Below are 14,253 nucleotides of genomic sequence, written 5' to 3'. Positions count from 1 at the left end.
CCTAAAACGGTAAGAAAAGTATACAGGTTGCTTTCTTAGGGAGAGACTGATCACAACAGAATTAAGAGGCTGTATGATATATAATGTGTATTTTTACATAACTTAAAGCCTCAGATATGGATTTGGCAATTCTTCCGAGCCAACCTCCTGCCTTCCCTCCCCTCCCCGACTGTCTTCCTCTCTGACACGGAAGCAAAGAGTGTGTGAAGTGCGATCGAGCTTAGGCAAGCAAAACTCTAGAGCATACGTGATATATTACATTATTGAGTGTGTTCGCTCAGATTTAAGGCACATAGGATTAAAAATGTTTTGAGGGCACTGAAGTGTGTGACATATCACCAGTCCCGAAGCCTACCGTGCAACGCTGATTAATTGGACACGCTTACAATACCTTTTACACCCTTAAAACCCATTATTTTACGCCCATTAATTTGAAAATTGGAGTCAGCTGTAATTTGAACTGGCAGTGTAAAACAACCGATTTATGATTAAAATTATATTTTACTACAACTGGAGCTTCACATGCATGCAGAGAGCCAGTCTCATGCTTCACGACGCAGACAAGATGTATGGAATAGCGGCTGGTTAATATCCCAGTAGGAATGGCAAAACACAGCTTGAATGGGGCAGCAACCATTAAAAGCTGAAATTAAATCAACAGCGGATTTTGTAAACTCAGTTATTCTGTCTGGATTTTCTGAGGAATGTAGTAATTGAGGTCGACCGAGTCTGTGACCTCCTCGCAAAGGAAAGTGTAAAAGGGGAATGAAGGCAGACAGATTGCTCGAGTTTTGCCTGCTGGCCCCTTTTTCTACAAAATGAGAGAGGGCTAAATTATTATCACTTAAAGATCTAATGCCATGATTAGGTGCATTGATTTGCTAAGTCTAAGCATTAACACTCCAGAGCAATTGGATTAGCAACATACGGTGTATAGAATTGGTATTCATCCACAAGAGAGAGCCTGTAACGAGCATCAACGTCTCACTGTAAGTGCAGCGCTGGACGCCATTTCTATTGACTGACGTGTCGATCGTTCTAGTTCAGGGGTGTCAAACTCATTTTCACCGCGGGCAGGTTGTAACTGTAACACTCTATAATTGTAACTACTCACGAACATATAAAATAACTGTATTTGCATTTATTGTTTATTCGAGTGTAAAAATATAATATATAATATTAATATTATGAACCCAGACACGAGGGCTTGATGGTCCGACATTTGTGGGACTTCCACAACACGTACAAAGCAGAAATAGTGGTTATTTCAAAATAAATTCCAGGTGTGGATTAACTTTTAGTAACCACACAGCGGAGGGGCATTGATAATGTCATGTATAACAATCAGGTATGTAACATACAATTTTGTTGAAAGTTGTTTTTTTTCTCCAATGTGTGTGTGTGTGTGTGTGTGAGAGTGAGTGAGAGAGAGAGAGAGAGAGAGAGAGAGAGAGTTTTTTCCACTGGAAAGACTAATGACATTCTCTAATCTTAAATACTGAGTCGTTGTTGTGTATATTCAGGATTTGGGGAAATAAAACTGTGGAATTTCTTCATCTCATGATGTTGAAATTAAACATAATTAGTACATAATTTAGTATTTTAATTAACTGTAAATTCAGACTTCTGATAACAACATTTTATTTATTATTTGATTAACTGTCCTCTCTGAAGATTCCGACCAAGCGTTCAAAGCATAAAGATATTGAATTTACAGTCATACAGAGACAGAGAACCATGGGTCATTTAATGATAGATGTAAATTGTTGTTTTTCTGTTCATATCTATTGATCAACCAATTGATTTGACATTTAGCATTCTAATTGATGTCCACAAGCTTTTATGTGAGTTTACAAATCTTCAAAAACCATTGATTTAGAAGTTGATCTGAAACAGTTTTTGCAGAAACCACTTGGTACACTTGTAAAAGGTGTGAAACATAATTTGCCTTTAGGGAGACTTTTTAAAAAATGGATTACTTTGAATGTCAACATGTACACACCAGCAGGTTTTGGGTGGCCGTGGAAGCCTCTGGAGAGAGGCAGCCCAACACTGCACTGATATGGAATAAGGCGGATGGCAAAGGGCGTGACAGTAGAATCAGGTGAGGTGGTGTTGGATGGAGGTCCATTTGAGACTATGAGCCTCCATAAATATCTTGTAACCACACATCTGTTTCAGCGTGTTCGTGAAGCCTATTTCAATAAAAACATGAATACGCCACGTTTCAGAGGAGACAAACAAAACAAAAAAAAGATTACAAAAAAAAAAGATGATGGGACTTAAGAGGTCAAGGCAAAAGTTCACACTGCTTTATATTCCCATTCAAACTTTAATTATCTCTTGCTGCAGTGTTTTGATCTAACAGGAAGTTCGTGCCCGATGAAGATCTATCAAAGATAGCAAAACTGCAGCAAGAGATAATTAAATTTATGAAACAGTGAACCGATTTAATTTTTTTGCCTTGATATCCGCTTCTTTATCCAGCTAGTGTACTGCTTATCTTCCTTAGACACTGGCAGTAGCTTCATTCCATGGCTGTAAAGATACAAAACGTTCCCCCTGAAAATGATTAAAGCCTAATGGAAACTATTTGAGTATGGTGGCATTTAAGGTCTAATTGGGGTGAAGTCTGACTTTTAGTCGTCATATATATTTATATTTGCTTACGTCATACAGTGTGCCTCGTACAGCTTACAGTTCTCTTGCAGCTGCACCCTATAAATCTCAAGTCTCCCCCCTTTACACCCACAGCGCTTAACATCCAGACTCAGCGTGTCAAAAAGTGACAGCCGAAAGGCTTTGCGGGCCAATAATATTACACATATCAGGAACTTTATTGACACTGGCATTTCTATGGACCTACACACACACACACACACAAATGAACACACACACATTATTGGTTTAGAAAGCTGTGCAGAGCGGCAGAGTGCTGCATTGATCGATATGAGGCAAGTCTGGTGTTAAGGCTGAGGAGTTCACATCATGGATGAGTGTGTGTGTTTGGTACGCTGGTAATCAGTAAAGGTCAGCAGCAGATCTGTTCAATATTGTGAAAAACATTATTTATCTTTAATCAGAATTCAGCACTTAATTCCATTGAATATACACTCTGTATATACATAACCTTTACAAATTAACTTTCTGTATGTGACCCTTATTGTGGAGCCTTTGGAAGTGAATCATTTTTTTTATATAAGCACCATCAATGATAACTGAATTAAAAAAAACGGACATACAAAAACGGTAAGGACATTTTCAGTCCCGATGCGAAAAAGATGACCTGGGCTTTGGGTATTGGCCAATACCAAATACCGTTAATTAGGTATTGTAACTCCAGGTTCTATGAATATAGGCGGAGCCCTGTGAGAGCCGATGCTATTAGGTTTAGCGCCGTGCACATGTGCAGTTGAGAATATTTCTTTTCGTAGCCGTATGCTCGACAGGGACCTCCCTTACATCCGCACTTGTGACACATAAAAGCCATACGCCCATAGTTCTGCTCCGAAATTAAAACAGCATTTCTTTTCAGCTGGCTTAGATGGAGCCAAAGCGGCAAACAGCTTAGACGGCTATGCCAATACTCATAGACTCTGGAGTCACAATACATAACTGACTTGCCAAATCGCATAGGCAATGTGATTCACTTTGAGGTTCTATGAGGGGGGCGGCCCTCTGAACTGCAGTTTTGGCAATTCTACGTTGGCTTCATTTTTCAGCCTCGGAAGGTGCAGCTTGGATAAAACGGGCTAGTGGCTCAAAAGGGATACGCATGACAGCGTCAGCAGTCAAAAACCCTGAGTTTGATACAGGTTGTGTGCTGGGACGTCCCCACAAACCCACTCCGACGAGAGGGAAGCGGTTGATAATTCTTTAAGGTCAGTCATGCATATTAATAAGGAGGATTGCTACTCGTGAAAATGTGATGAAATGTCTGGGTTTGTCTCTGCAGCTGTTTGTGCAGATGTTTGGTTTGGGGAGCATGTACTGTGAAGATGAAAAATGCTACGTGGGAACATTAGCAGGCTGGCTGAGAGGAAACCGCTCGTTAGTGGGTGGCCCTGAAAAGGTGGTGCGAAGGCGGGGTCAAGTCCAGGACAGCCTTCATAGTTTACTGGCTAGCTCCAGTGCTTAGTGGCCATGGTGGAGACAGCATAGGTCTGCTGTACCACCTGAGGTAAGCTAGAGGGCGTTAACCCTTAAATTTTTTTATTTCAGGCCATAATTTAGTCCTACACAGTGGGCTGTATCTCATAATTTGCCTCGCAACATGAAACACTGATTTTGACAAATTTGGTCAGGAGTGTGAACATTAACACCGCCGTTGTGGGGCGACTATGGGTCAGTGGTTAGCATGCCCGTCTTTCAATCAGGAGGTTGGCAGTTCAATCCCCGCCCTAGTCAATGTGTCCTTGAGCAAGACACTTAACCCTGCATTGCTCCCCGTAGCTGTGTCTACGGTGTATAATGTAAAGTGTCTTTGACTATCTTGAAAAGCACTATATAAATTAAATGTATTATTATTATTATTATTGTTGATGGGTGTTATCAGAGTACACCGTCATATCCTTTGGTTTACAGCTTAAAAACATGTTTAGGTGGAGAGTTTTTCTTCAAACGTTGCTTTCTGAACTTTGTAGAAATAAATACCGTCATATAAATCTACTGAATTGTAAATAATGTATCGTACAAGCGAACAACTTCGAAAAAAATCTTCAAACGGGAAGTAGAATTGAAGTGTAAAAATGTCTAATGCAGCAAAAATAATTGGTCAATAGGGGGCTACACAGTGCTACTCGCACTACCGCCTCACAGCAAGAGTGGCCAGCCCTCTCTGTGGAGTTTAAATGGTCCAACTGTGTCAGCATTGGTTTTTCCTGGCGCTCTCCTGCTTCCTCCTACAGTTTAGGTGAACTGAGGACTCCAAATTGCACTTCGATGTAATTAATGGCGTTAATGGCTTTTTTAAATGTTTCAGCTGTGGGAAAGCCTGGCGGACTGTCGAGAGTGCACCCTGCTATCGCTGCGACAGTCTTGGGCGACATTAGGGGGATCCTACAGATAATGGATTGATTGATACATTTAATAGATCATCCGCATAGTCACTGATACCTTATTCAGCCATTTGAGTCAGTATAGGCTCGATGTCCAAAATAAATATTGAGTATCCTTTATAAAACTACACAGATTATATATTGAAATATTGCTCCTGATAGGAACCTTACTCACGTTATATCATAGGTGCACACCAACAATGTTACTGTTGTTTTGTCTTTGTTTCCCAGATGTCCAATTGACCTGAAAGAACAATTGGACATCTGGGTTCAAACCTTTTTGAGATCTATATTCGTCTCCATGTTCCGTGGGGATTCGTATGTTAAGTAAAGTAACTACCCTCATCAGAAAAATGAAAAGCAATGGCAATTTGTTTAAAAGCCCTGAAAACCATATTTATATATCAGCCTCCTACTGTGAGGTGCTTCTGGTGCTATACCTGAACTCGCATGTTTTGACATAGTCAGCACAGCTAGGGTTATTTCACATGAGACTTTTTGTCTTGGGCTAAGCTCTCTAACTGGTTTGAAGGAGCCCCCCCTCCTTCAAACCAGTCTGGTTTTCTCAAGTCAAAATATGATGACAGTTGTTGACAGTTGTTGGAATGGCCATAAGCAGGGTTTTAGATGTACCACGGTCGGGGATATGCCTCTTGACCAAAAGTGTACCTTTTAAGATGTCTGGAGAGCGAAAGTGCTATAACAATAGCTTTGATAGCATGTCAGTGGGCATGAGCATAAATGACCTGTCAGCAGTAATACATGAACAGCAGGTGAAATGTTGCAATGAATGAACCACACACTACAATCTGAAAACAGAGATGAGGAGAAAAATGAGCAAAACACATTTGAAAAATCATGTTGACCCTGTTTCTGTGTCTCTCTACTTCCCATAACCTGTCCCACCCCCCCATCCCTCTGGTATCGTCTCATCTTTCTGCCTTCAACACTACATTATTTCTGTTAATTTCACTCTGTCCTTGAATCTTTGCTCTCTCTCACCTCGTGCTTTCACCGCCTGTCTCTGACTCCTCGCTTGTCTCTCCTGCCAAAGTTTATTAAAAAAGAATTTAGTGGAATTAAATTGCTCCCTCTTCACTTCATCTTTGTGCTTGAGTTTGCGTTATTTTGGATTTGAAACATAGAAATGCGTTTCAAACGGTACATTGACAAAATGCGTGTTTGACAATAACATATTTATACATTAATACTAGCTTATTTCCCTATAATTGTTTATTGGTAAAGTGAGCCTCAAGGTTCCACTGTATAAACCAAAATGCACATATATTGCTGTGGTAATAAAAGTTCAGATTGGATCAGTTGAGTTTTTGTTTGTGTTGAACAGCATAATAATCCTATCCCCATCTCTTTCTGTTTTCTCTGGGGCTCCTCTTCTTGTTTTCTATCTCCTCCCTCTTCAAAGCTGAGCTTTGATTGGTCAGTCTCAGTGAAGAAAGTAAATACATGTCGGCTATTTGAGGGTGAAAGTGAAACCAACGAACCGGCATCACTGACGACCACTGCTTAACGTAGCGCGAGCGCACAGGAGCTATTGTCGGCCGATGTCTGTCTGGGGATGAATAGCATCGCACTCCGAACAGTCCACTTGGTAAATTGTCTCGTTACCTGAATCACGCTTGGCATGGATTCAGCTGCCTGTCCGGCCTGTTGACATAATGAAAAAAAACACCGGGGCGAGCAAAGATTTTGTACAAAAAACGAACACGAACACACATGCAAGCGTACATGAGATGAACATGTTGGTAATCTTGGCATTGTATAATATATTAGCCACACCAAAGTCAAGTTATTTTTTCTGAAAATCCCAATATCTGTGTATGTATGACCAAGGTTGAGGGGGTTGTTTGCGTTGCTCATGTTGCCAGTAACCTGACCGACGAGATGGTGTGTCACACAGAACCATCTGAGACGTCAATTAAGTCCGTTTAGAAAACGGTCGGGCACTTTCAAAAGATATGTGGAGGCTCACTGGATGAACCATCTGTCAATCAAACTCTTACCAAGGCTAAACATCTGTTCTATCAAGAAGAGCCTTCAGGGCCGCTCTTCGCTCTTCTTTCGATGGAGAAATACTTTTCTGTCGCGATACACACGATGCTATTGAAGAGCCGAAGCTATCTCGCTCAGGAGCCGCCATTGACGTCGTCGCGCACGCACCTGAGCCACAGCTGATTGGTCCATGCACCGGCTTGCCCGCACGCAGACGCATTTCTTGAGGCCCGACATGATGGATCCTCCCTGCGATATGTAATCCAGAGATTCTCCCCTAATCCTCGTGACATTGGGAGAATCCAGCTGCCGTGCGAGGTAACGTCGCCATGCCACTGTCAATCAAATCTAATCACACCACGCCGCGTCCCGATTAATCAGATTAGCTGTGTCACATTGAATAAACGTTGACACTGTTTATTCAAAGAGAAGTTCCAGAACCTTGACTTTGAGCTTTGGTCATTTTGTCATTGATATTTATATAAGCGAGAAATGCCCCAAAATATGCAAACCAAGCTTTGAGGGGCTTTTTTGAGAACTGACCTCTTCTGACTGAGGGAATAATGACTGAGGAATGAAGGCGGGAGTATTTTCACGTTGTTATAATGTCATCTACTGTACCAACAGGGTGTCCAAAATCTTTCCCCGACCTTCAAGTCATGTTGCGTCCTAAAACTTATCCACAAGGTTATATGTCTTGTTTTGGAAGGCAAATCCTCTTTTTTTTTTTATCTCTGCGCCTCGGAGACCGTGACAAGCAAACGTGGGCCGCGGCGTCCATCGGGTGGGGTGGGGGGGGGGGGGGGGGCATACGAATAATAACACAATCCATCATCATGTGCTTATTGTTGCATTGTCTTCTTTTTTTGTGCGACCTCAGGTCCCACAGCTAACTGCCAGACTTTGTTCCCAGTTATGTGTCTCTCTGCCCGTATTCCACCGCATGAGCTCAATGTGCAGGGCACATTATTCGGGGAAGAATTTTCAAAAAGTGCCTGGTGGGGGCATTCAGTCAGGCTCAGAATGAGGAAACACGCCTCACACTGACAGAATAATCCTTATTGATGGCTTTAGCGGTCTTAAAAGGAGCTGCAGCTGAAGCCTGTTCAAGGTTAGTTAGGTTTTCTACTCTCCGTTCTCACTGGACCGCGGAAAAGCAGCGGCCAGCCCCACAGTATCAACGGAAAAGCCTGTCACTGGGTGAGCGAGTGAGTGAGTGGCGGAGCTACGTCATTGGTCGGTCGACTTGGAGTTCTCCCATTGGTCGTTGCTTTAAAAAATGGCCCGCGTTTTCACCGGTGACGACTTTTGCCTTGTGTGGTAAATCGTCTCGATCCACTTGTTGCTCTCCCACACGTTTGTTTTCTTGTATATGTGTTCCAACCCTTCTATTTGTAGGGGGATGACCCAGGCCTTACGCATATGTCATAACAGTAGCGGTAGTGTGGGCGTCGCTGTGTGGTCGAGTGGCAGCGAGAGAGAGAGAGAGAGAGAAGAAGAGGGTGGGGGGGGTCGTGACAATGAGGGCGCTGGAAGCAGACAGCTGTTGGCGATGAGAGAGGAGATTAACAGTAAAGTTGTCAAGTAATAAATGTTCAGTGTTTGCCCGTGAATAAAGGCTGCAGCTCACCGAAGTGAGCATCAGCTTTGGCCCCCCGAGGGCAAAACAAAGTCTCCCCTGAGGCGGCCCAACCACCGTCTGCAACCTGAAGCAGTAATGTTATCTGTGTTTACTGTTCCACCGACATTTAAAGGCTGTGGGCGAGCATGTCAAACGGTCTTGGGATGCCACCTAGTAAACAAAGTAAAGGCTAATGACACAATCACACCGTACGCGGGTCTTGTTGGCGATCATATTGTTGGATTGAATACATTGAAAGAGTCCTGTGTGATTTGTCTCGAGCGCAGCTTAACCCACGCCATGCGATATGCTACGTCAATGGTAGTCGGATTATTAGCCGGACGATTATCAAACATTCCGGAGAGCGTTTCACATCCAGGAATTCTCATACGCCCTACGTGACAATCTGACCACAAATCATCTCATCGACTAACACTGTCTATCCGTAAACTGGCTTACCACGTAGTCGTGTTAAAACACACGCAGTCTAGCAACATGTGGTGCTGCTGCTTTAATCTACAGATAAGAGAGACCTTGTCCTTCAATAAAAGGTGTCAATCTCATTAATTGATCTAATTAGGACTTGGCAGTTTTACTAATGATAAACGCATAGAGCTGAGCCACCAGATCCACATCGATTGTCTACGACCACATAATGGTCTCACATCGGCAAGAGAAAAGTACGTCATTTTGTGCCAGTGGGAAACCCGTGAATAATACCTTCTACTCATCTGGTGTATGTTCGAAGAAGTGGAATGGAGAAATAGAAGACAAGAAAATGTGCCCCGCAGGTTGGTTATTATCTTTTTCAAAGATAAAAAAAGCTTAGTTTTTCCAGACATGTGGTCATTGGACCAATTACTGTCTCTGTCTGCCTTCAGAAACTGATGGATCATTGAATAAATTGAAGGTTATTTGAGTGTAATTGCCCTGTTGCTCTTGAGTGTGTACAGTCAGACCGGAGACCGTTGAGCTCCCTGTGTTGATCCCAATGACTCCTGCATTGCTTTTCCCTGCCCTTATATTCTGTCAGCGGGGAAATGCAGCCCTCGTGTTGTTGTTGTTGTTGTAGGAGGAGGAGGAAAGGTACATTTCCTAGCTTGGGCCACAGATATGTGATCAGCACGCACTGTATCAGAGCTGTCAGTAAAAAAAGTATGCTCCTCGTTACTTGTTTTTCATGTTGAAAATGAAAAGAAGTGACTTGATACTAGTTTTGTAATGACCAGTTGGCAAAGAATGTCATACGCGCTCTAGTTCAAGCCTCCCAAGAGTGTGAAGATTCACTGCTTTGCTCCTTTTCATATCATGTATTGAATATCCTGGTGGTGTGAATTGTTGATTGGGCAAAAGCAAGCAAATTGGAGGGGAAACTGTGATGGGCAATATTCACATTGTCAGAAATCTAATTATCAATATTGAAAAAAAGATGGTGAGCTGCACCTCAGGTCGCTATTCTGTCAAACATAGAGCCAAACCTGAGTCTGCCCTTTCCGTGCAGATGATTATGACAACCAAATCGTGTTGAGGTCGTGTTTTATTGTTGAATTCGAGGAGAGAAAAAAAAAAAAAAAAAGCATCGCCACTGCAGACAGCGTGAACTTTTCACTCCCATTTAATTGGTGGAAAATAAGGGGAAGGATAAAGAGGGGGAGGGGGGTCTACTTCAGTCAGAAGTGTTGATATCCTAACAAATACAACCTCTTATTTGGGATATAATTGTGATGACATAATCAAAACTGTAATAGCATGTGCTCATTAGTTGCACTAAGCTGCTCATTACTTGCGTACGTGCCGCGTTTCGGCACAGATGTTCGGGCAGCAGGCTTCTCTCTCTAGAATGTCTCAGCTTTTAAGTCAATTTGAAGAAGAAAAAAACAAACAAAACAGCAGTAAATGAAGCGAATGAGCTTTCTGTCGGAGCAGCTGCAGAGTTCTCGAAAAGTCAGCGCTGTTTTCATTGCATAGTGGCAATTCGGGACACCCACAGTTCTCTTTGAGCACCCTCCCCCCCCCAAAAAAATACATCGAAGAGAAGTGTAGGTTTGTGAGGCTGAGCGGTGAATTTAGGTTTGGAGCTCTTACAGCCAGTAAAATGGTGGAGGTGATATGCATTGTGGGATGAGATAGGTGCCTAGAGCTGTCAACAGAGAGGAGATGAGGAGATGGGGGGGAGGGGGGGGGGGTGGGGGGGGAGAAGAAACATGATGGAGTCAAAACATGCCACATGCTTTGAAGGTGGACGACATGAGGGAGGATGAGGGGGAGGCCACAGAAAAACCGAATCATCACAGTTGCGCCCTTTTAAAGTCGGTTTGGGATTTGGGGCAATAAAGTTGCTTCAATAACAACAGGGACGTCACATAATGAGCTGTTGTATAGCTTCAACTGCGTTTTCACTGGAGCCTCCAGACTGACGGACGATTAAAAATATGGGCTCCATCTCTCCCACATGATAAAAGGTGAGAGCGTTCCTGTCTCCCTCCTCCCTCTCTTGAGGCACCAGCACTCCCTCCTCCTGCAGCAGGCTATTTGTTTTTGCCTCTTTTTTTTCTTTTTTTTTTAATATATCTGTATTCGCGAGTGTAGAGATGGAGAAGCTCTGAATGGTGATTTAGGAGGCTCTTGAATGAAAATGAAAGAATTTTTTGAATATTTTGATGGAAAATAGAACAAAAGTGCTCCTCTGAACCACGGGATGTGTCAGCTCTCAGCCCAGGAATGAGCCGCGACAAATATAGATTTTTGGGGGGAGATCTTCTGGAAATCCAACACACTCTCAGATGCGCCAGAGGAGAAACATCAGCCCACATGACCGTCATAAGGACTGCGCTCAACTAATAATATGGTTATTAGGTACATGGTTTGCGCGACTCGTTTCAAGACGACACGACCCCTCCACTTCCTTACCCATGTTGTCTCATCGGTCCGTTCCCCTCCGTCCTCCGTGGCGCAATCCGCCGCACAGATCACGACTTCCACCGCGTCGCCTTCCCTTCCCTTTCCGTGCCTGGAGAGCCCCCGGAGCTCTGCGCGTCTCTCACGCGAGGGGTGACTCACCTGCCTTCATTTGAAGAAGATTACAACAACAAAAAATAACTGTCTCTCGATTATAAGAATGCAACAAAAAGAAAAAAGCTTCGGAAGTTTGAGCCCATGCTCCCTGACGCAGGGCAACTTTCCAGAGCGGTCACTCACAAATATCCATCAAGGGCCGAGTTGAATGTCAAACGCACGGCTGTACGGGCTTTTTCTTCCTTTTTTTCCCCCCGATGCATAGAGTCTTGGACAATTTTTTGTTGTTGTTATAATGATAAAAAAAAATAAAAAAATCAAACGTCGTTGCAAAAGTTAAGAGGCGGGCGCGAGGCGGATCTCGCGGCGTGGGTCGCCGGCGGAGGCAGGTGTCCTCTGCGCAAACATCCAGTGGAGCGGAAGAGGCTCCAGGCAGAGCGTTCCACGGTCTGGCACTGGCACTTGTCCGGGGCTCCTGTGCTGCGCTGTGCATTGGCGAGCAGGTCTGCGGGTGCGCGCGCCCGGCTTGCGTGGGGAGACGTTGTGTGCGCGCGCGCGCGTGTGCAGAGAAAGCGCGCATGTGGGAGAAAGGGAAGAAAAGAAAGAAAGAAAGAAAGAAAGAAAAAAGACATGAGGGAGAGAAGCACTCGATGCAGTGTTTAACAGCTTCGGGCTTTTGTTTTGGTCAAATGTGGAGATGTTGTTGGGTTTTGTTTCTTCTAGATTTGCCTTTTTATTATTTATGTATTTATTCTTTTTTGCAGTCTCCATCACCACCAACACAAATAACCCAATGCAGGAGCCGTCTCCCCCCATTTCTTCATGCTTTTCATATTTAAGTCCATGATGCAGGTGTTGAGGAGGATATGCTGATGGCTCGATGTGGGCATCATTATGGCACGAGTGGGTAGCCGGCCCGATCCCACATCTTGTTGCATAATTATTGCGGATGGGAAGCCTTAATGCTGTTGCAGCTGGGGTACTGCTGGACATGCTTTCTAAGACATGCAAAAAAAATTACAAATAATCGATACCCTAAAGCATAAAGTCATTGAGGTTGTTTCAAGTCCCAATTGTTTTTTGGATTGTTGTATTATTAAATAAAAAAGCCGTAGTTCTGTCTCTTTTCTTGAGCCATAATAAAAGTGTGTGAATACGTTGGACTTGCTAACCTTAAAGATAGTAATGCTTTGCTATAATTGACCTATTTATATGCACACCTACCTGCTTGACTACATTCTCCATTTCTACCCTGCATTGCAATTGCCTGGCAGCTTTGGTATATCTGCGAGCAGTCACTTGTCCCATTTTTTTAAAGCCTTTTTTAAGTTATTGCAAAGCACTATACCATGGTGTTTTGTGCGTTCATGACTCATTTATCACAAAGCTAAGTACAAGTCTAATCCTTCTCTTTATTTGTTCCCAACAAAGCCTTGTAAGAGCATCTGTTTATTTATTTATTTTTAATATACCTGCTTTCGTGAATTTCTCAGACAATCTTACTGGCATTTTCAAGAAAAAAGTCCTACGGCAATGACATTTCTCTGTAATTTGAAATATTCAGTGGAAGTTATACGCGTCACAGTCCATAACACTCCTCAAATATTTGATTTTGTCCCCTCCCCCTTCTTCAATCACATCACATTGTGATTCATTCCAGGAATGGTGTTTAGTCTACCACTTATACCTCGTTTCAGACACAAGAAATGGAAAAAAAGACAATCAATTATTATAAAACTGTGCCCATTATAAAAAATGGCTCCAGCCTGACTGAGGCTAGCCATGGAACACCTTTTACTTACTTAGTAAAAGTTTTATGGCGATATGACATTAACGATGACCTCCTTCAGTCAATCTTTGAGTTTCACACAGAGGATAAAATATGGAGGCTGTAATCGCAGCACATTAAAAACGTGTGGCTCTGGAATGGAACGTTCCGCAATCGAGCATCAGGTGGGCACGCTCCCGTGTCCACGATCTTTCATTATCATTCATTTCACGAACATTATCTGGGACGCGCCATAAAGTGTGGGCCAATTATCAGAAGGCACATTGATTTAAAATTCAAAGCATTTCTTAAAATATCCTCACTTGTACTCTTGAAATAAAGCCCCGAACTCCAGGAGGGTTTCGTGCCTTTGACTTTAATCTCGACTCGGCAAACGTACTGAAATCAGAGTGCACGTGTGACAGCGAGCCATAACAACAAGGAGACGGGAATACGAACTGAGCCACGGAGATGCAAAACCCACCTTTCCAACCTAGTTTTTTGGGGCTTTTTTTGTATTCCTTCCTGCTGCTGGCAAAACAGCTGCAGTATTCGCCCGTGTGTAGCCAAACTGACATTGTCACAAGAATCTTTTATGGAGCTCAGAGCTCTTTTGGCCGTCAGACCTGTCAGACGACGCCTCTTTATTTTTGGGATGGATGTTTCCTAACAAGCCGTGCAAAAGAAAAACTCCTCGCAGGTGTGTGCGGGATCCTGCCCCTCAGCCTTTTGCCATTTGATTTTATTGTTGCATTTTCCAGAATGTCGCACGTATTTCAACG

General features: G+C 43.2%; 1 protein-coding gene across 2 annotated transcripts in view; it reads right to left on the bottom strand.

Moving 5' to 3' along the window:
• The window catches only part of lrrtm4l1 (leucine rich repeat transmembrane neuronal 4 like 1), a 40,676-nt gene extending 28,466 nt beyond the window's left edge, over positions 1-12,210 (bottom strand). Inside the window, exon 1 of one of the 2 annotated variants that reach the window (XR_004610632.1) lies at positions 11,599-12,187. Coding sequence is in view for 1 of the 2 variants with exons in the window: in XM_034547119.1 (XP_034403010.1) it covers positions 11,599-11,602 (4 nt within the window). In the remaining variant the exon portion in view is untranslated. Of the gene's footprint in view, positions 1-11,598 lie in introns of both variants that reach the window. The other variant, XM_034547119.1, reaches the window with a different exon arrangement.
• Between the last annotated feature and the right edge of the window lie 2,043 nt (positions 12,211-14,253).

The sequence above is a fragment of the Cyclopterus lumpus genome, chromosome 12 (genome assembly GCF_009769545.1).
Source record: "Cyclopterus lumpus isolate fCycLum1 chromosome 12, fCycLum1.pri, whole genome shotgun sequence".
NCBI classification, from domain to species: Eukaryota; Metazoa; Chordata; class Actinopteri; order Perciformes; family Cyclopteridae; genus Cyclopterus; species Cyclopterus lumpus.
Note: the sequence above shows the minus strand (reverse complement) of the source record. Positions and strands in the feature narration are given on the sequence as shown.